Here is a 21,365-nt window from a genome sequence, read left to right as displayed (position 1 = left end):
GATCTAAAGTGTTCACCCAAACTCCTCGTCAAAAAAATTATACTATCTTCTGAATACAAGATTAAAGGCTGACTCAATAATTTAACGATTTAAAATTCACCTTGAAATTTTAAATTTAAATTTAGACATGCACTATATTTTTATTTTAAAAATGCCCTTAATAAAAATTCTGAATTTGTCATTGCTTACCCAACCTTTGATGGTCAAGATACTTATCATTCCGTGACACAACTCTTAAAGCTTATATTAGGACTACTGAATTGAAAACATAAAATAAAATTTTAGTCTGTAAATACTTGAGAGTCAATTTTCTTCTTTCGAGCCAGATTCACACTTTCATTTTAAACCTTAAGTTGTGTGTCTCTTTATCTTTAAAAACAATTTTTTTCAAAGATATTTATGTATTAATTATTAATATATACTGATAATAAAACTTCCTCTTTTGTTTTCTTTGTTTTGTTTTGCAAAAGAAATGTTAAGGACACGCAAAATAATTTTCAGACAGTAATTAATAAGAGTTCTTAAACTTTATGCTCATAATCTTAGTTGTGTGAAAATCGGAAAAAGGGGTCCTGGATCTAACAAATTTAATTTGTCTAGTAAGAAGGTCATGCATGATTAGCATTTAATAAGGTCGATGAGAACATCAATGTCCAAATAATCCAATTCAATTTTATTTGTTCATTATTTAAAAATATTATTATTATTTTTATTTGTCAGTTTTAATATATTAAAAAAATAATTAACTTTTTTTCATGTTTTATTTTTAATATTAATTAATTATTTTCTAAATCCATTTTTTAAATCTAATACTAAATATTATTTGGTAAAATAATCATATTAATTTTTTTTAATAGGTGTATCAAATTAGAAAGTACTGTAGTTGGATCACGTGAGAATATGTTATATAACGTTTAATATTAAAAACAATAAAAGTATTAATTAATGTTATAGAGAAGCGTTATAATTGGCTACACATGAATTCTCCAATAGAATGGCTGCCAGACAAAATGTAGATTAGGTTTCAGAATTTTGATAGCGTATGGTTATTAAACAGTATTTCTTTAATGTACATTTTGAATGCATGTGATTTAATTTCAAATCAAACATACGTAATTTCAAGAAGGGGTTCGATCAGAGTATGAACAAGGGTATCGGTGTAGTGTCTCGTCCAATGTACTCTTTCACCATTTTACTTGTCGAATTTTTTATTTACACACTATTGAAGAAATTATATCTATTTAATGCATTTCATTTCAATTTATTTTAGCCCAAATAAATTAATTCGTTCATTTGACACCTATACATATATATGTTTACCATTGTTTTTTTTTTTTGGTAATACCACTGTATATATATGAATACCATAGTTTTTTAATGCATAAATAAGCAAGTCAAACACTGAACGAAATAAGTTCAGCACTTTGATTTTTGTGTTACGTTTGTGCTTCTGCTGACTTTTAAATGATTGTTTTATTTGTCAAATCTTCAATTTAATTAAATTATCTCGAATGATGTGCTGGGCTATTACCCATGTTCTAACCAAAGGCTCATGGCCTAATCTTATTTGTAAAAGAATTGGAATAATTCTCCTAATTTGATTCTCAATTTTATTTGAAAAAAGATTGGTATTATAATCTTATTTGGAATTGGTTTTGACTTTAGGAAAAAATACCACTCTATAAATAGAATGATTTGAGAGAATTGTGCAATTGCTCATTGGTAGTGTCTTTGAGAGACATTAGGCACATAAGAGAGAAGGAGAAGAAAATGGTGTTTCCCGCAACAATTTTGTCTTTTCGACCAGCAATCTTCAAATTGCGTTTGCCGATTCACTAATCGTTGGATTGGGCTAAAATTTTTATTGAGTGTTCCTAACATCTCAGTGTTTGACTTGAACGGTGGAGATCGGATTTAGAGGTTAGCAATACCCCAGTTTAGATTCCGAACAGTAGCTCTGTTTTGGGTGGTTTTCTTCCTATTACTTTTGTTGGTGTAGCTATTGCTTCTCCTTGCTTGGAAATTGTTGTGTAGCCATTTAGGAGAATATTTGAAACCATCTTATTTTTATAGTGGAGCAATTCGGATCTCGACGATTCCATGGTTGTTACCTTCGATTTGAAGAGTTTTCCCACATTAAATTTGGTGTTATTTATTTATTCTGTTTTCGAATTTGCGTCCTTCCGTATGATATCATATTTTGATAATTAAAAATGTGTGGCAATATATAAGTATATCATAGGGCACAATTTTAAGGAAAGTTTCTTATTTTAATTGAATAGATTTTTTGGTTTAAACTGAAGATCAATGCACATCTTAACATTAATAAAAGTCACGATATAATTATGGAGTAATATCATTCTGACAAATCTTAGCTGAATAGAATAAAGATAGTGACTAGCAATTTTTTTTTTGTGATAGGCACAAAGTATAGAACATATAGAGGAACACTACCAGATATTTTTCTACTCATATTTATGGTGTTCTTCACACTATACTGAACTTACCATATGCTATAAGTTCAATTTTTGAACTGTTCTCTGAACAATTATTATTAGTTTTGATTGGAAACATACAATAATTAACCAATTAGACATGTTGCAAGTCACAATGTCACGTCACTAAAATTACATGATAAGGAAATTTCTGCCAGCATTTGATGATCATATGCCATGGTATTATCTGTGAATTGAATATGAAATCACCAACTTATAGTTACATGTTTTCACTCATCCTTGTGACAAATTTTAATAAGTCTATTCATATTGTCATAAACTAAATTATTTATTCTTTTCAATTTGGCCATTCCTTTTACAATTTAGCTTCAATGAAAGCAAGGGCGGAGGTAAAAGGCAACTTATGGGTTCAACCATTTAGCCGAACTCAATATGTTTTATCCTAAATTTTATATTTGTGTTATAAAATTCACTAAAATGTACAAACATTTAATAAAACGTAGTTGTTAGTACTTGAAGTTGTAATTATAAAATCCATAACTCATAAAATTCAATTCTTGAATCTGATTCTATCATGAATCTAAAATTCCTTGTTTTACATGGGGAAATTCAAGGTTCAGCCGAACCCAATAACTTTTGCTCAAATAATATATTTGTATTAAGAAGTTTATTAAATATGTACAAATATTAAGTTCTATTTAGTAACACTTGAAATCATCGTTATATAATTCATATTTCATAAGATTAAAGTTTTGATTTCACCTTTGTGCGTAATAACTTAAGCATGAAGGAAACATAGAAACGGCAAAACTTTCGTCATGCTTAGCGCATTGAACTATTCCTTTTTTTTTCTTCTAATTTAATGCGTGGCGAGAAGCATGTTTTACTCATTTCGTATCTCTAACTCAACTTGATATATACATTGTTGTCGTTACAACTAATCCCCTTGACATTTGGTTCGTTTAAATCCTACAATAAACAATGATTATTATACTCTGTCAAAAAGATAAAAAAGAGAAGAAAACGACTAGGCCCGCAACTATTAACATCAGACAAGACACCACGTGGTTTGGTTAATACATTTGTTTTGACATCTGAAAGTGGTCCTAATTCCCAAAGCACTTTGAGATTATCCCCTAATCATGACACAATTATACACATATTATGGAGGAAGAAACAGGTCCGTGGCATATTGTTTAAATTGAGTCCCACAAAATGTTCTTTCATTGTTTATTAAATTCAATGAAAAGCCTAAAATCCATAAACACAGAAAGTAATTTCTAAGGGAAAAAAAACACAATAAAAGATTAGTAAGCCAACCAACCTGATCTTACACAATCAAAGGCTAACAGTGTTAAAAGTACTAGTAATTTTTTTTTTTTACAAATTCAATATCACAATAACTAATCGCGGCGGTGAGACAACTGGGAAGTGTAAAATGACAAACAAACAAAAAATAAAATTGTGGTAGGAGTATAGTTTTTGGGACATAATATGGTTACTCTGTTGAATGCAACTTAGGGGATTAGTAAATATATACATATAATTAATTCCACAACATAATAGCTACTACTACTGAAGCTCTGTGTTTTGTGCTTATTTTTCTGCCAAGAATTTCAGTAAGTCCAGAAGCAATCAAGATCCTGTTGAGCTGATGTAATTTCAGTGTTCATATCAGTGCTTATACCTGTTTCTTGGGATACACTGATTATGTCTGTCTCCTTTTTGAAACTCTGATGCTGAATGTTCTGTCCATAATTCTCAAGCAAATTCCTAAGAGTTGCAGGATCTTGTGTAGGAAATGAACTTGGCTGAGGAAAATTGTGTTGAAGAGGGACAGTTTGGTTCCAGGTGAATGTATTTGGAAGAGAATTTCTTTGGAAAATGTCGATGGAATTCGAGAGAACAGGGAAATTAGGAGAAGTGTTGAACGAATTGATCATGTTGTCTTGATTCTTTTGAGCAGTAACAAAATTGGAGAAGCAGTGCACGTGACTCGGCGATGAATCTGTCAATGTTGGCAAAAGGGAATGAGAATTGCCTATTTCATCTTCATCAGAATTCCCTCTCACAAGCCCTGAAATGTGAATTTTCTTCCCACCAGTTGTCTTTTGAAATACTCTGCAAATCACCCAATCATTCTGCAATAGTCAAGAAAAAAGAAATTAGGAATCTTGAAATCAAATAGGGGACCAAAACAGAGGATATCAAATATATAAAGTTTGTACCTTTACTGTTTTAGGAAGATTGTGAAGTGATAATCTACCTTCTAATCTGTATTCATGAGTTACCCAATTTGTTTTTTCACCTCTTGGAGCTCTCCCTTTGTAAAAAACCAAAGTTTTCTTCATGCCAACAAGAGATCTTCCTCTGAAAATCTCCTTGTCTTTTCCTGTAGCTTTCCAATAACCTGCAGCAGTTGCCCTGTTTGTCCTTAGACCAGTTGGATACTTCTTGTCTCTCACACAAAAAAAGTACCATTCTTTTTCCCCAATTTTTGCCTTCCCTACAAACATAATAAGAAAATCAGTAATAGCTATCATGTAACAAAACACAAATTGTCGATCAGATTTACTACTTACTTTTTTTCACCCAGTATAGATATAAGTTATATACACCAACTATTTTTAGTTTAACCAATTGAGTGGACGAGTAAAAGGGAGAAATAAACTTACATGGAAGCTCCCAAGGTTCAACCTTGTTCATGTCAACATCTCCAATAGCAATAGCAGAGAAATTCGTATCGACAACTTTCTTAGACAAATAATGGGTAATTAGCTCTTCATCAGTAGGATGAAAGCGAAATCCAGGAGGAAGTTCCATCTGCTGCTGCTGTTGATCATCAATCTTAACAGTTCCAGAAAAATTCTCCATCATCAAAAAACTAAACCCCTAAACACCCTTTTGTAAAATTTATAATTTCTTTTTAATAATCAGACTAAAAAGGTCCTTGCCAAACAGTTAAAAAAACAACAAGAAAGAATAATATATCAAGATTCAAGAACTAATAAAGTCTTAAAAAGGGTATCTTTGGTCTTTCAGAATCAGGAAGAAAAGTTAATGAAAAAAATGAGAAAGTTAGAAAGAAAAGCCATGGAAATGATGTTAAAGATTGAAAAAAGAGCAGAGAAATAAACAGAAGAAGGCCATAAATACTGGTCTTTGGGGGAGATGGATAGATACGTGAGCTCTAAGGAACTTTTGTTTTTGGTCCTTCTTCTCTTATTATAAAAACTCTAATTTTTTCTTCTTCTATGCCTTCTCATATAAACCTCTCTATACACCCCTTTTTATATTTGACTAAATACACTTCATCTCCTTAAATAAAGCATGTAAATTCTGTCAAAATTTCTTTTGTCATATAGTGCTTATTTTTAACTAAAGTCGTGTTTTTCTTTGGAACATATAATTTATTTATATTTGGAATTTCTGTTGTGTAATAGTGTTAGTTGAAGAACCTTTCAATTTGTTGCTTTCATAGGTTGTTTCAACTCCATACCAGAACGGTATATCTCATTTGTTTGTTTTATTTTCTTTTTTAGTTCGTTTTTTTTATAAAAAAAAAAATTATATAGCATATTTAAGAATATAAGATTAAAAAATATTTAAAAACCATAATAGATTCTTGTGGTCGGACCCTTTCCCGTACCCTATGCATAGCGGAAGCTTTAGTGCATTTGACTGCCTTTTTTTAAATATATTATACGTATTTTTAGTTTAAAATCACAAAATTTAATTATTTTTTTTTTATATTGTTAAACTCGTGTTAAATCAAAATCACACGAACAAATTGAAATGAAAAGAGTAATTTTTTAAGTTTTTTTTATTAGGTAATTATTTTCAATATTTTATCCATCTCCTACATTCTTCTCATACAATTCTTGAGTGATTTTCCTAAATTAACCTTCTCTATTCAAATTTTTTGACTTTTGAGCGTGTGAAACTGGGCTACCTTAAATGAAATAAATACTAAAAAAGAGGGATTACAGAGAAGGTTTACATCATCTACCTGAAATTAGCTTAAATCCCATTTAACCAAGTGAAATTTACCTTTATAACCCCATATTTGTTTTCATTTGGAATAAAAATATTTGAGTTCATACCAGTTTTCCGCATAATCTCCATGCTGTTAGTTTTCTGATTAGACACGTTAACCTCACATTATAAAACAGAAAATTAGTCCAAAAAGTCTTAAGCTTCTTAAAGGCCTTTCATACTTTCAATTCACAATGATAAGAGACTTCAGTTAAAAAAAAGACTGTTTTTAGTTCAACAAAGTTAAAAAGGAACCTTGAAACAACAGTAAAATTGTCTTCGTGGGACTTATATGTCATGAGTTCAAGTTGTGGAATATTTGTTTTAGGGTAGTCTGTCTACGCCACATTCTTTAGATTGCGACCTTTTCCTGAACCTTGCGCAGATGCAAAGATGCTTTGTACATCGGGTTTTTTGACAAATTGTTTACGCTAATTCAATAAATAAACAACATGTGTTGTTATATATATAGTTATCACTTAACAACAATTAATTAATGTAGTTAAGTGTAAATACCGGGTGAGTTACTTAATTTCCTTCTCAATTAACAGTTTCTTTTAACAAGATTCTGTTATGTACCCCAATTTGACACTACAAAAAGGAACTTTAAGAGGGAGTTATCTCATGAAAAGCAATTTCTGTTGTGCAACTAAAATGTAGAAGCCTAGAAGGTGATTAGATATTAGTTGTACTTTATATTGAATGAAGAACTTATAAAGAGCTAGGCTAGGGCCCATGAGAAGATACAAACATAAAACCGAAAGGTATTATAATTATGAAGACCCTCTGTTGGAATATGGATGTAGGAAGTTCACTTAAAAAGATTGCTCTTTTGGACTCATCTTCAACTGTCTTTATTCACTTTTTTTTTCGATCCGATATTCATATTATGATTTTGATTAATTTAAATTTATGTCGTGTGAGGTCATAAAGGAGAGAGCGTTCTATAACAAAAAAAAAATTCATACTCCAAATTCAAATTCGAGATCTGATTAAGAATGGAGGAACCCTATATATCCATTACACAACAATCATTGGTGGTTTCTCATTTATTGTTTAGTATCTGTATTAAAATTTCGACTAATTAATTTGGATTGATGCCGCGTAGAATTTCATTTAATAACAAAAAAAAAAATCATATTCAAAACTAAAAAACGAGACGAGTGGTTAATGATAGGAAGGGACCATAGCCATCCCCACCACAATCATTGATTTGTAACCGTCTTTTGTGTACTTACAAAAAGCTTATTATTACAGACCATCATGTCTTTTTAATATAGTTGATCAATTATAGTCTTCTTGAATGTGCTCTACTCTTCGCACAATACTTTTATCCATGCTTATTAGTAACTGCAAATATAGATGGTCAAGAGAATGGCCATGCTTATTAGTTGCAAAGTAAATATGTATACTAACAATATAAAAAATAATTAGTGAACTTTAATTTGTTGTAGCAATTAACTTTATCTTACTTTTTTTTAGAAACGGTTACTTGTAATTATATTTTAGGTGAAAGTTAACCTCCTTTTAATTCTTCTAGCTAGGATTTGGTTGGACCATCATTGATGAGAACGGAAAGAATTTAAAACTTGCACTCTGAACCCAAATTGGAAACATTAAAGTTAAAAGCATATAACAAAACGACCTTTGTTGTTACTAATTTTTAATTAATATGAGTATATTCAATCACTAGTTAAATCTAAATCAATATTTTTTTTCAAAAAAAATAAATCAAATGTTTGCTTTAGAGGGAAAAAAATGTTTCAATATTGTATTCATCTTGTAAACTTGTCGTTTGCCATTCTTTACACGCATGAATTTAATTTAATTTAGACAATGCATGAAATATTTTGTTACATCAAACTAATTAATACATTTTATTTTGTTTGGTAATTGAAAATGATATAGGGTGAACACTTTATAATTTATTCATCTTTGTTGTCCTAAAAATGGTAGGATTTTTTGCACCTAAACAAAGAAGTTTAGTGTGAATTTGTCAATGTGAAAATAGAGGTGCATTTACTATATGATAGTATACACAAGCAATAATGATAACCATATACTAAAAATTTACATTTTTAAAGGAAATTTCTCATATAATTCAAGAAACATATAACAAAGGAGAGAAGGAAAAACACCTTTAAAATATTGTAGAATTAAGTTTATAGTACTAGGGTATCTCTAAACTTTTCGAAATATTTGTAAATGTCACAAAATCTAACCTTAGAGTGTTTAATTACTATGAACCTGTTGTTCAAGAAGGAAATAGATACTAGAAATGTCTGTCGTAACTCCAGATTTGAGATATGAATATTAAATTTAGCCGATGTAAATATAATTTACTCAAATATGAGTGAGTTAGACGAGACATGTATATTACTTATATTCATTGGTAGATCAATTTGAACAGCACCCCAAGTTAGCTCATTTAAAAGTTAAGAGCTAATTTGAACGACATATGTAACCTAAATTGACGTATAATAAATTAACTGAACAAAGAGTCAAAAAAATGAATATTTTTTTTTAAGTTTGGGGTAATTGGTTGGATATAGTCATCATAAATAAGAAAAAGTCATTGTTAGTTTGGTTTAATAATTAAACAAACTATAAAAGAATAAATGAAGAGTGATTCTTATAGTTGGGTGGATTAAGTTATTCGATACATTGTTTAGCTCAAATTAACTGTCCATTTTGATTCAAGTAAAATCTTAAACAAATGATAATTCAACTTATTTATTGACATTCGTCTAAATTTAGCTCCAACATATACACTCCATACACCCCTTAAACAATATATTCATGACAAAAGAAGTCCTAAAATTACAAATCTTTTATAGAATTGGACTCCCACCTTATCTCTTACTTCTTGCAGTAAAGCCTAATTAATTATTGTGAACCAAAACATATTTTTATATAATAAAAAAATGAAAAAAGGACAAGTGCCTTTCCTTTTTCTTAAAAAATAGCAACAGTAGAACTTTCTTATTAAGGAAAGAAACCCAACTATAGGAGGGCCACCTGTCCAAGATTTCTTTTCTTAATGAATTAAATTACTACTATAATCTTATTTTAACAACATTGAACCGTTCAGATTGGCTTAAATAGTCAAACATTCATATCAGCCACCAAATTTTGCCCAATGAAGAAAAAATAGTTAGTGCCGTCATATATAGCCAATAAAAACCATCATCAAAAATACACACACTTGGTTACTCCCAATTGATCCAAGCAACAAAATGTTTTCAAATTTAAATTTAAATAGTATTTGAAAACTAAACCCAAAAAAAAAGCTATTCCCTCTAGTCTAATTTATATGATTTTTTTTTTAATAATACATTTTCTTACATGACAAATATTTAATGTTAATATCAATAATATTAATTTTATCGGTCCCTCTTATTTGTCAAAAAATTCACAAATGTCTACTCTTTTTAAGGATAGTTTTGAAACATTACAAAATCTTCTCATATTTTTTAAACTACATGTTCAGTTAAACTATGTCACATAAATTGAGATGCAGAGAGTATAATTAAGTTACAGCCTTTCTAATATGATGAAAAAATACATCTTAAAATATTGATAAAAGTTCATGAAATTTGACACTTATCTAAAGTAAAACATGACAAGTAAAAAATTTAGGGGGGGGGGGGATAATTAAGTAAACTCTGGTTAGACTGATTTAGTTAATTAACTCTAGTGTTGACCAAACTCTAGATTAGGCCAGTCCTGTTTCTTTTGTTCCAACACATACCAAGAAATGAGACCGCTAGCTTGGCTGACAAGAATATTGGTTCTTATTGAAAACTAATTAGGAATAAAATTAGGTAATATACATAGGTCACTTTTGAATTCTTTATTACTATTTACTGTTTAGACTTTCCAAATCTTTAAAGTAATTTTGTAAGATATGGTATAATGATTGACTGATTCATCATGCTTTGCCTAACTATCAATTTATGAAAAGATTTTGGTCAGCTCATTAGGATCATATTTTTAGGACCAAAGCATACAGCAATTAGCTTATGCATTATTTAAATTAGCTTTTATTATCTTTATGGACTTATGTGCCATTTCTTCTTTCTATCTGTGGATGCAAAATTGCCATGTTTCTCATGCTCATAAGTTTTTAAAGGTTTGACCCAAAAATTAATAATCATTTACTCGAGAAATGAAATTAATGATCTCACATTTTCTGACTTGCTTCTTGCTGTTAATTACAAATACAATTTGGTTTCTTTCTTTATTTGAAGCTTATCATTATATGTTGATATCAGTGGCGAAGCTAGAATTTTTAGTAAGGAGGTTCAAAATCTGAAAAAATAGAGATATGAACTAATCGAAAGGGTTCGACATCTACTATATATGCATAAAAATTTATTTTAATCATGTATAAACAGTATAATTTTTCGCCAAAGGAGGTTTGGATGAACCTTTCTGACTGTAAGGTGGCTCCACCCTTGGTTGATACACAACATATATTTGTCTATTTGATTAAAGCTTTCGAAATCTGCTTATTTTGAAAAGTTGTTTTTCAAAAAAATATTTATAGAGTTCTGATAATCAATTATTGTTACCATTCAGTTTAGCCAAACACCTCAACTCTATAACATAAGTATGCACTTTTCATTACCCCTTAGAAGCCTGGCCAAACAGGCTAATAGTCGATGAGTTAAGTGATTTATTTTGGATTCGATAGTGGATTAGTTAACATGTTACTACTCATTAGTCACAGGTTTTGATTCTTAAGTTCTTTTGTGTTTAATGGAAACAATACATATGATTGCAGCTACTGGATTTTTGCGGTTTTTGATATATATACGAGGCACTATTAGGGTCTAGAACAAAGTGTATGGGTTCAAGGGAATCCACTGGCTTTTCCGTAGATCTATATTTTTATTAAGAAATTTATTAAATTTTTGTAAATATGTTATTGTAAATTCAATTATCATTGTATATTAAATTGAAATTACTGTCGAAATCAATAAACTTCAAATCCTGAATTCGCCATAATACATGTATCAATGATCAGTAGCAGCATGACATGATGCGTTATAGTTCCATTTTTTTAATTGATGGAGAAGATATAACATACCCAATTTTGTGAAAAATAACATTATCCCTTAGTACATGATGTGTGCAAATATTAATCAAGATCTTCTTAATTAGCAAAATATAATAAAACGAAACTAATAATGATGACGATGGTGGTGATGGTGGTGATGGTGGTGATGGTGGTGATGAAAATAAATAAATACTATAATCATAATCATTATATAATCTCATAAGGAATTAGGAATGTACCCAATTTTCCAGAAATAGTAGCTCTTTCTGATCTCATAATCTCCTGTAGTCCTAATATGAAAAATCTAGAAGTCTCTTAATATACTAATTACTACTTATTAAATCATACTAAATGTCTCTTAATATACTAATATGCGCTGGAGGATAATCATAAAGCTCTAGGAGTAATTAATATATTAAAAAACGGGAATTATTAAAAAATTAAGGATAATAATTTTATTGTTTAAAATTTGAACTATCGTTGCCCTTTAATTTTGAATAGTAGCTAGTCGTTCTTTCAATTTTTAATTAAACAGATTATTATATATTGCTCTTTTTCTGAGAAAAGGGTTTGAATCTTCAATATATAATACTGTGTAAGTTAATATCATTTAGAGGATCGTCACCTAATGTATCGTATTATAGTGTATTATATTATTTATATAAATACAATCGTTTCTCATCATCAATTCTAAAAGATCGAAAAGTAGAATACACACGAATTAGAATTATTGAAAGAAGGTATAGTAAAATATAAAATAAGATTAATAAAGTAATAAACAAAGAAAAAAATGAGAAAAAGTCAGTGTTACGTAAAAGATAAATTTTAATCTTTGCAGTAATAAGCCTCATCGACAACCCAAACCGGAAAGTAAGCACCACATCATTTAATTATTTGGTTCAAAATAATCAATTAAACAATGATGTCACAAGTTTATTTGAAAATTCCCAAAGCCTGTCAAATCCCCGCAAAACTCGGATGATTTTGCTTCAATTTACATTTGCTAAAACCTTCCTTGCGATCTACTGGTGGAAAATGAAGTATCTTAAATTAGCTAAGAGTAACAACTAGCTAGAAAGGCTAGACAAAAGCATAGAGAAATATGATGGAGATGGATGAAATATTTTTATTATTAATTAAAGATTTCAACTTACCCAACATGAATTTAAATCAATTAAGTTTATAAATTTTGAATTAAGGTCCCATTAATCATGGTTATGCAAATTTCACACGAAACCTTTAATGTCGGAAACAAAACAAAAATACAAGAATGTCGCCCCCTAATTACACTTGTTACTTCTATTCTTGTAAACATTTTTAGGATTTTTTTTGTGGTAGTTATCATATGATTGATCCCATTTTTTGCCTTTTCTTGCTTCATGCGTGTAATGTATAACCATTTTCTTTGTGCCGAAAAATAAAAATAAAGTTTCTAGTCATTGTCATTTATTCTTTTTATTTTCCTCCAATTTTTTCATCGACTTTGCGTCATGGTATGTAATTTTTACTCTTTAAGGTCATTTCAAGTTTGTTCTTCTTGTGTAACTATTTCTTTTTTTCTTCCTAAAATTACAAAAGTTTGTTAACAAATGTTTGCTTATAAAAGTTTTAGATTCAATTAGGAATTGAATTCCAAATTTGAAGAAATGCTCCATACCTGTTTTTTAACTCCTCCATGAATTTCGAATTGAGTGTTCACTTCTCTCCTTTGCAAAAAATATAACCAAACGCAACTTCATCTTTATAAATTCCATACAAAGTGAAAAATATATTTGAAATCTATGCCCAAACGCCTACTATACTTTTCATGTTAGAAAAGACCTTAAGATTCTTTTTCATCCAAGGTTGATGTTTACCTGCCACTAAGAGACTAGAAAATACGATTTATACAGAAGAATTATATTCTGCAACTAATTTACAAATTTCTTATGAGATGCTATACCAATAAACAGTCCGCTAGAAGAGAGAAAAGAAAAGGATTTTAACTCACAGAAGCAATTAGAAACAATTCAAGTACCACCTCTAAGGTAATTGAGTCTGTGATGCTTACCATGGATTTACACGAAATATGTAATGTGGTTGTTAGTAAACAATCCACTTCACATCTAGCAAAGTCCTTAACTGGTAAGACACATCATACATCAAAACCCAGAATTCTTTGCCACTTGGTGCATCAAACCACAAGCTAAGGAGCCTTTTGATAAATAGTTGAGTTCATAAAGGATGTATAAAACCTAAGTTTTTGACTTAATCAAGTATGCATACAAAAACTAAATTAACGTTTACATGAGCAGTTCACATTCGAACAAACTTCGTTCATTTACAGATAATGATTAGAATAGGTAATAGCCTCACATATCAAATTTAAGATATCTTTTTCTGTTTCTTCTCCTGCCATTCTTTGATTTCAGCATCTACTGTTGCTTTCACTTTTGAATGAAACCCAGGGTATGGTTCATAGCCAAAAAGAGATTGGAGGGCCTGTGCAGAACCAATAAGTCATGAAAACATTAAGATAATGAAACCACTGAAAATACTTGTATCCTAACATAGATGATAGAATTGGTATAATTACCTCAAGGAGTACAAAGAATGGTGCCATAAGGAAAGCTTGTGCAAGATTGTCCAGTAGGGCAGGTGCTCGCTTCTACAAAAGTGGATAACAATGTCATGCGACCAAATTAATGGAAGCTTTGAGAATCATGCATAAAATTACTACAAATAATCACCTCAAACACTCCATGACCTATGAACTGTCCAGTCCAGCAGAACAATTGAGCTGCTAAAACAACCTGGTCAAGTGTTTGTCATAGTTAGTACCAACATCACATACTTGATTCAAGAAAAACTAGATAGATTCAAATGTATTTCTGACCAAACAGATCATGCATTATACATCTTTGTCCAGTCCATATGAGACTGTCCAAGTAGTAATTAGTTATTGGTTCTTCTTCTTTAATTAACTATGGTGTGTGGGTCAGCTTGCACGCACCTCAACTAATTCCACTGGGTACCTGTTGGAATGGCAATTGGGGCAAGGCAGTGGTGGGTTTTGTAGAAAAACAGGCCCAGGTCCACAAAAATAAGCAGATTAAAAAACTTTACACATTCAATACTTTCATGGGAAAAATGACCTAAATAGAATTAGGAATAACAGTAAGTAAAAGGGTTATCTTAAATCTTCGGATGCTTTGTCGTCTTCAGAAATCCAACAGAAACTTCAAACTTGGGATTATCATCAAACTTCTTCAAGATAAATTAAGACATTGGGAGATATAGTGGTCTAGACAAAAGATTTAATAATCAAAGAATGAAATGAATAGCAAAGGACAGAGAATACAGTGGTTTACACCAAAGATTTAACAATCAAAGAATGAAATAAAGTTTTAACATCTACAGGGATAGTACAGAAAAGGTTAAAAAAAAATCGTTTACAGGCACAAACAGTGAACAATGACTACCCATATGGAAAAAAAATTAAAATGAACTTGCTAACTCTGTAATTGAAATGCCCCAATTGCAATCCCAAGGTACTTGTTAACTCCCACAAGCATAGGTACAGGGTAACTCTGTATTGGTTCTTTGCCTCAAACAACAAATAGATGACAGCCAAGTTTGACCAAACCCAATGAACTGCTATTGATGAAAGTCAGGAGTTAGATCCTCGCCGCATATAGAGGACCCAGACATCTAAACTAAACTAGTTATGAAGATTAATTACCAAAAGTTAAGTTGTCTATAGTTAAACTCAAGGTAAGAGAGGAGAAAAACATCCACACCCAGTGTACCAGCAAAAATATAAAGTTAAAAGACTGATGGCATAGGTTGGTCATGTGTCGTGTATGAGATGTTGTGTCGTGTAGAGTGGAATGCGGGCAGTGCACAACATGGTAGTTACATGATAATGCTCTTGCCAGAAAGTTGTGAGTGAACAGCTAAATGACTAGATCTTTAAATGGACCATCAGTTTTTGTCCAAATTAGCTACGTTACAAGAAAAACCTTAAGCTCCCCTCTTTAGCTTTATTTTGCCAGTTGAGAATATAGGTATAGGCAACTAAATGACTGCTATAGGTCAGTACTAGAAATGCAGGTAAGAAGTGCATGCAAGCATCCCAAGTTTTCTTCAGCTCAAATGACATTGCCTGTAATAATTCTTCAGCAAAATTCCTATAACCTGTACCAGCATACATTAACTAGCCTGTCCAATTGGTGTAATCAGGAGTTGTTCCTGATTGCATGTCAGTGCAGAGCAGGTGTGACATACAAGAAAACCCCTAACTTTACTTGAAACGCGACATGTTTAACCTTTGAGTGAAATGAACCTGATTAGAGAAAAGTAGATTCAAACGATTCACATAGATGCCTCCAATTAATTCCGGATCGAGGTTTACTTGATTGAATGATTAAAGGAGTGCAAGAATATAGTAACAGATCAAGCAAAAGGGGGAATTGTGATTCTAAGTATGATGGTCGGCAAAGAAAGGAAGCAGGTAAGATCAAAACATGGCTTGATGTGACAATAGGCTGAAAAGTTGGCTAGAAAAAGATGAAGTCCTGAGACTCTAATTGCTGATAATAAGCAGAATGAACAATCAAGGAGAACTAACAAAGAGGTAAGAGTGCAATTGAAAGCATTTCATCAATTCACCATCTCATCTAAACACACAAACTCACAAGTCCTCAATCTGTGTGATGAAATCAGTTATCATTTTCGCTTCTCAAGAGTCGAAACTACGTCAAGTTGGCCAACATTCTAAAATATATTTTTTCATCAAATTGACCTGATAAAAATTGCAACTTATAGTATTTTCCTTAGAGTGTTTGAATATGTAAATTTTATTTGTAAAACATTTAGTTGATCTAATTCAATTTAGCTGTGAAGTTAGTCAAACTAATAAATTTTGCCTGTTTCTAAATCTGACTGTTCTCCAACATAGTTTGCAATATCCCAAAACTACGGCAGCATGACATAAATACAACAGTAATTGACGTAGAAAGTAAAGAGAGCAGCCAGATGTAAGGGAGAGACAAACAAAAAGACTCAACTTTTAAGGAAATAGAAAAGCAAGAGATAAAAGGAGAGAAGACCCTTTACCTTCCAGGCGAGAGAGAACCCCAATTGACGAGCAACTATACCGCTGGAAACCCAACAAATTAAACATAGCAAAGCAGCCAAAGAGCCAGCTTTCTTGTCCAAACACACGTAAAACAGTGCATAAACCAAAGCAAACAAGAAGCCATAATTAAGGACCAAAGAGCTGTGCTCACAAAGCTTAATCGGAGGTAAATTGAAAAGTGAGGGCGTAAAATCGAAAAGAATAAGAGCGGTGAAAAAGATGGGCCACACAAACACCATGTGAATCAAGATATTCACTGGGTTGCTATGGTAAGCGCCATAAAATGCGAACTGTTTCTCTAAGTCAAAAATTCCCATCTCTCCTTCTTTGCTCCTTTTGGTAATTGATGGATTACGATGAATTTGGGCTTAAAATAATTTGACCTTATTTTTTGGGGATTATAAAAAGGAAAGTAAAGGGAACTGACAAATACGAAGGGGTTGATTTGCGAATCCCTTACGACATTGTCTATGCTGGTCCAACTCCGCGTTCGGCTTATTTTCTCGACTCCACTGGTGTCGCGTGGCTATATGGACATAAGTTGGTAATTAGTTGAACTTTTTTTTTTTTTTGAAAAATTATATTGTAGGTATATAAATGATAATATATATATATATATATTAGATCATGAATAAATTCGGTGAAATTTTTGGATCTTGAGCGCTCGCTCGTCAGACGACTAATGACCCCCATCGCATAAAGCATCAAGGAATACAACTGTCTACCTCTCGCACCTCATTCGTGGAGTGCGTGGGGACATGTGCTTCTTTTGAAACAACAATGACTCTCAGTAATGAATATCTTGCCTCTCGCATCAATGAAGAACGTAGTGAAATGTGATACTTAATTGAATTGTAGAATTCTATTAACTATCGAGTTTTTTAATGCAAGTTACGTCCGAAGCTATTAGGCTGAGGGCACATCAGACATCATCGCGTTGATTCCCGCACAAGACACTCCAAAAGGTCCATCCCATAGCCCTACTGCGAGCTTTTTAACTTGTAACAATTTAAATATATGCTATTAGAGCTGGAATTACAGTGATTACTGCACTAAACTTGTCCTCCAATGGATCTTCGTTAAGAGATTTAGATTGTACTCATTCTAATTATCAAACACAGAGAGCTCAATATTGTTATTTTTTGTCACTGTCTCCCTATGATTCACATTGATTATGAGGGATTTAATTCTTCATTGTTTAGGCATTTTATACTACGCATTCTCAGTATTTTTATTTTATTTTAGTTGAAGGAAATTTTTATTGGCAAGTCAAAATTGAACGAAGACCTTAGATTATTGATAATATATATATATATATATATATGAGATACAGAGTTGCTAATAACTCTATTATAATCGATTTCTTCTAATAATACTTATTCAATTGATAACATAACCAATTTGTTTAAATTTTTCATGACACATATTACTTGAGACATGTCAAACTTCTTTTAATAATTCTTTCTTCTGTATGAAAAGTTCACTTTTTTCACAAATAAAACTTCTTTTATTTATTTTCTTTAAAAAAATTACAACTTATTATTGCTAAAAAGATAAAATAAGCCCCTCAAAGAGCCTAAACATCTTTTTTCTAAAATGATCCTATTTCAAATTGAATACACGAGCCTATTATGAAGGTTTAGTTATGAGTCACAATCAATGACTTGTAGTTAGGTCCTTCTTTAATTGTTTTTCACTTTAAAGTTAACCTTAAAGCTTCGATTTATGGAAACTTGTTGCACCAAAATTCAGCTAACAAAAATGTTCGGTCATTGATCGACCCTCTAGAACAACACAATTAAGAGGTTGTTTGGCTTAAAATTGAAATATCCAAGAATTAAAATCATGACTATAATTTGCATATATTATGTCACCTTCTAAATGAGAAAAGGTAAAAAAATAATATTGATTTTAACTGATAACTCAACTAAACATTAAATAAACTTAATCTCAAAAATCAAACCAGAATAACCACATAATTTCTATGAACCAAGCACCTCGTAGGAAATAAAAAGTTTCATTAGGAGTATAATCATTAGGTTAATGTCTACTTCAAATATTTCAATTTGCTTTCATTGGTGATAAAAGTATTATAAATCTATCGACTTCTAACATTTGGTTGTTACTGGGTACTGTATATTTTTTTGGTTAGAAAAACGCTGGTCACCGTATTTTTCTCTTTTGGGGTCTTAAAAAATCAGGAATAAGCTTTAAAAAAATGGCCCATGCAGGTCTCGAACCTGCGACCTTCGCGTTATTAGCACGACGCTCTAACCAACTGAGCTAATGGGCCGATTTGCCTATAGGTTATACAAAATATTTATTTAATCCAACATCTTATTTCCTACCCATCTGAGTTTTGACGGTTTCTTTATTGCGATATTCAAAAATATTGACTACTCGTACATATATTTATGTATCGATGGTACGTGTAATTAATGAAGTGAAAATGGCAGAACAAATTGAAACATTAATATGTTTCTACATGACCTTATAGGATCCCTACTATAATTCAGAACAGTACAGAAGAGATGGAACTGAACATTGTTGTGTCGACGAAAAGGTAATGAATCAAGAGTCTAACGAGTTCAAAATAAATATGGTATTGATCTTATATTATGTTATTACATTTTTGCTCGTATAGATAATTAAAAACAATGAATTCAATTGAATATCCATAACTTATGAGCCAGTTATCTGGATAGAGGCTGGCCAAGATATTGGGCCAGGGTCTCAACTACAAAGAGGCCGAAGAATAAAATAGCCTAATAATAGATTTACATGTTCAATCCATTCAAATTGACGCATCACAAACCTAATTAATATATTAAAATCATTTTAATTATGCATCTTGATAATCTGGTAAATACAACTTCCAAATGATAGATTTAATTAAATTATGGGATGAAAAAATAGATGAATTAAGAAGTTAAAATTAGACAGTGGGTGGGTTTAAAACGGGTCAACGGATTTGAATTTTTAAAGTGGGTGAAATTGATTTTAAATTGTATGTGACCAATCATAACACCATGTAACTTTATAAAAATTGAGAAAAGTCATCAAGTTTAGGGTGTTAGTTTGAAAATTATTCTTGAGCCCCCCCCCCCCCCAAAAAAAAAAAATAATAATAATAGGTGGGGGATATTTTTAAATCAATAATTAAATAGGAGAATATTTATGAACCTTTTTTTATACACTAATGATATTTTTGATTCTTTTTCCTGATATACAATATAAACAAAATATGCTATGAATTTTAAAATAGGAAGCTTCAATTACAAGTAGATAAATTGAATAAAAAAGGGACACCGCTGGTTGATCTGAATTAATGCTAGGTAAGATGTAGCAGAGATTTTTGTATTATCGTGCAAACTGCAGCAACATTTTCAAACCCAATACAGTAAATAGAGTATTAATTTATAGTAGGCAATATATATATATATATATATATTACTCTCTCCGTCTCATATTAGTTGTCATGTTTATTAAAAATAGTTGTCTCAAAATAGTTGTTAATTTAAAAAATCAAGAGATAAATAATTATTTTTTTCCAACTTTGCCCTTAGTATTAATTATTTTAGAATTAAGAGACACATAAATAGATATATAAATTAAAAATTAATAAGAGATATATTAATCAAATAACACTCTTAATTAATATTTTTTAAAAAAATTATATAAAATATTATCATGACAATTAAAATGAGAAGGAGGAAATACTCGTAAAAGAATCCGAATCCCGAGATATGCAGAAGAATCAATGAGACAAGAAGGCGTGGGGAAACCAGCAGTTCCAAAACCATGGGCGATTCGAAGACCTAACGATATTCTGCGGACCCAATAATTATGTAAGACAAATAAATATTAACATAATTTATGTAATGGACCTAGCTCCCCATAACGTTTAAACCATAATTGTTTTGGTTATTTTAATAATCTAATGTTTTAATTAATTTACCCACTTCTCAATTAATTTTATACGGTATATATATTTTTCAATACATTATGCCTTGAGCGCTCCACCATACTTTGTTCTTCACAGAATATATCTTCTTTATCCATGCCCTATTAGCAGTAGGGAACCAAAGCTACTACGTACACTAAGTTTTATGGCGCCTGATGAAATAATGAAGAATTTGTGAAATTTTCTTCTATTTTCTGCTGACCTCTTTTACAAACTACTCTAGCATTTATATACATTGTATGGAATCTAATTTTATAACAGAATGGACAAGTGTCCCAATTTCTGTTGTAACCTCCTAACAACCTAAAAATTAAAATAAATACTGAATTTACAAATACACAAATAAAATAAACATTATGTACAAGTCATATAACCATTGGGCCTTCATCTACTATCCACACAACCTTTTCTGTCAGCCCAACTCAAACTGAAATCCAAATATGAAAACCCAAAATATAGGCCCAACTCTTGCCAAGCCCAAACTTGCCCCAACATAGAGAAATATCTGAGAGGTTCTAGACACTTCGATATGTACGAAGTGATCTGAACCTCTTCAGTCTTCAGCTACCCTTTCATCTTCTTCACTTCATCTTCTTATTCTTACCTGTGTATCATATCTCTGAAAGAGACAAATCACAACACCCCCCCTCAAGTTGGAGGGGAGGAGGAGACACCCAACTTGTCTAACAATCGAAGATGAAGCGGTCCAGTGAGCGATTTGGTAAACAG

General features: G+C 31.0%; 2 protein-coding genes and 1 non-coding gene across 3 annotated transcripts; all 3 read right to left on the bottom strand.

Annotated features, from left to right (window-relative positions):
* Positions 1-3,694: 3,694 nt before the first annotated feature.
* LOC129896731 (NAC domain-containing protein 100) lies at positions 3,695-5,737 on the bottom strand. Its single transcript, XM_055972691.1, has 3 exons — positions 5,132-5,737; positions 4,685-4,962; positions 3,695-4,597 (listed from the first exon to the last, which is right to left on the bottom strand). Exons 1-3 carry the CDS (start codon positions 5,331-5,333, stop codon positions 4,073-4,075), a joined length of 1,005 nt encoding a protein of 334 aa, XP_055828666.1. The 5' UTR covers positions 5,334-5,737; the 3' UTR covers positions 3,695-4,072.
* Positions 5,738-13,779: 8,042 nt separating this feature from the next.
* On the bottom strand, positions 13,780-17,179 carry LOC129895663 (2-hydroxy-palmitic acid dioxygenase mpo1). Its single transcript, XM_055971396.1, has 4 exons — positions 16,651-17,179; positions 14,283-14,345; positions 14,129-14,200; positions 13,780-14,034 (listed from the first exon to the last, which is right to left on the bottom strand). Exons 1-4 carry the CDS (start codon positions 16,987-16,989, stop codon positions 13,918-13,920), a joined length of 591 nt encoding a protein of 196 aa, XP_055827371.1. The 5' UTR covers positions 16,990-17,179; the 3' UTR covers positions 13,780-13,917.
* A 1,712-nt stretch (positions 17,180-18,891) lies between these two features.
* TRNAI-AAU (transfer RNA isoleucine (anticodon AAU)) lies at positions 18,892-18,965 on the bottom strand. The gene has a single exon. It is a non-coding gene; the product is annotated as a tRNA-Ile (tRNA).
* Positions 18,966-21,365: the final 2,400 nt, after the last annotated feature.

This window comes from Solanum dulcamara, chromosome 7, assembly GCF_947179165.1.
Source record: "Solanum dulcamara chromosome 7, daSolDulc1.2, whole genome shotgun sequence".
Taxonomy (NCBI): Eukaryota; Viridiplantae; Streptophyta; class Magnoliopsida; order Solanales; family Solanaceae; genus Solanum; species Solanum dulcamara.
Note: the sequence above shows the minus strand (reverse complement) of the source record. Positions and strands in the feature narration are given on the sequence as shown.

Coding starts and splice junctions, on each gene's coding strand:
- LOC129896731 (XM_055972691.1), bottom strand. CDS start 5,333: ATGATGGAGAATTTTTCTGGAACTGTTAAGATTGATGATCAACAGCAG. Junction 4,963..5,131: donor TGAACCTTGGGAGCTTCCAT/GTAAGTTTATTT, acceptor TTATGTTTGTAG/GGAAGGCAAAAATTGGGGAA. Junction 4,598..4,684: donor ATCTTCCTAAAACAGTAAAG/GTACAAACTTTA, acceptor TGACTATTGCAG/AATGATTGGGTGATTTGCAG.
- LOC129895663 (XM_055971396.1), bottom strand. CDS start 16,989: ATGGGAATTTTTGACTTAGAGAAACAGTTCGCATTTTATGGCGCTTAC. Junction 14,346..16,650: donor GGTTCTCTCTCGCCTGGAAG/GTAAAGGGTCTT, acceptor ACACTTGACCAG/GTTGTTTTAGCAGCTCAATT. Junction 14,035..14,128: donor CATTCTTTGTACTCCTTGAG/GTAATTATACCA, acceptor GGTTCTGCACAG/GCCCTCCAATCTCTTTTTGG.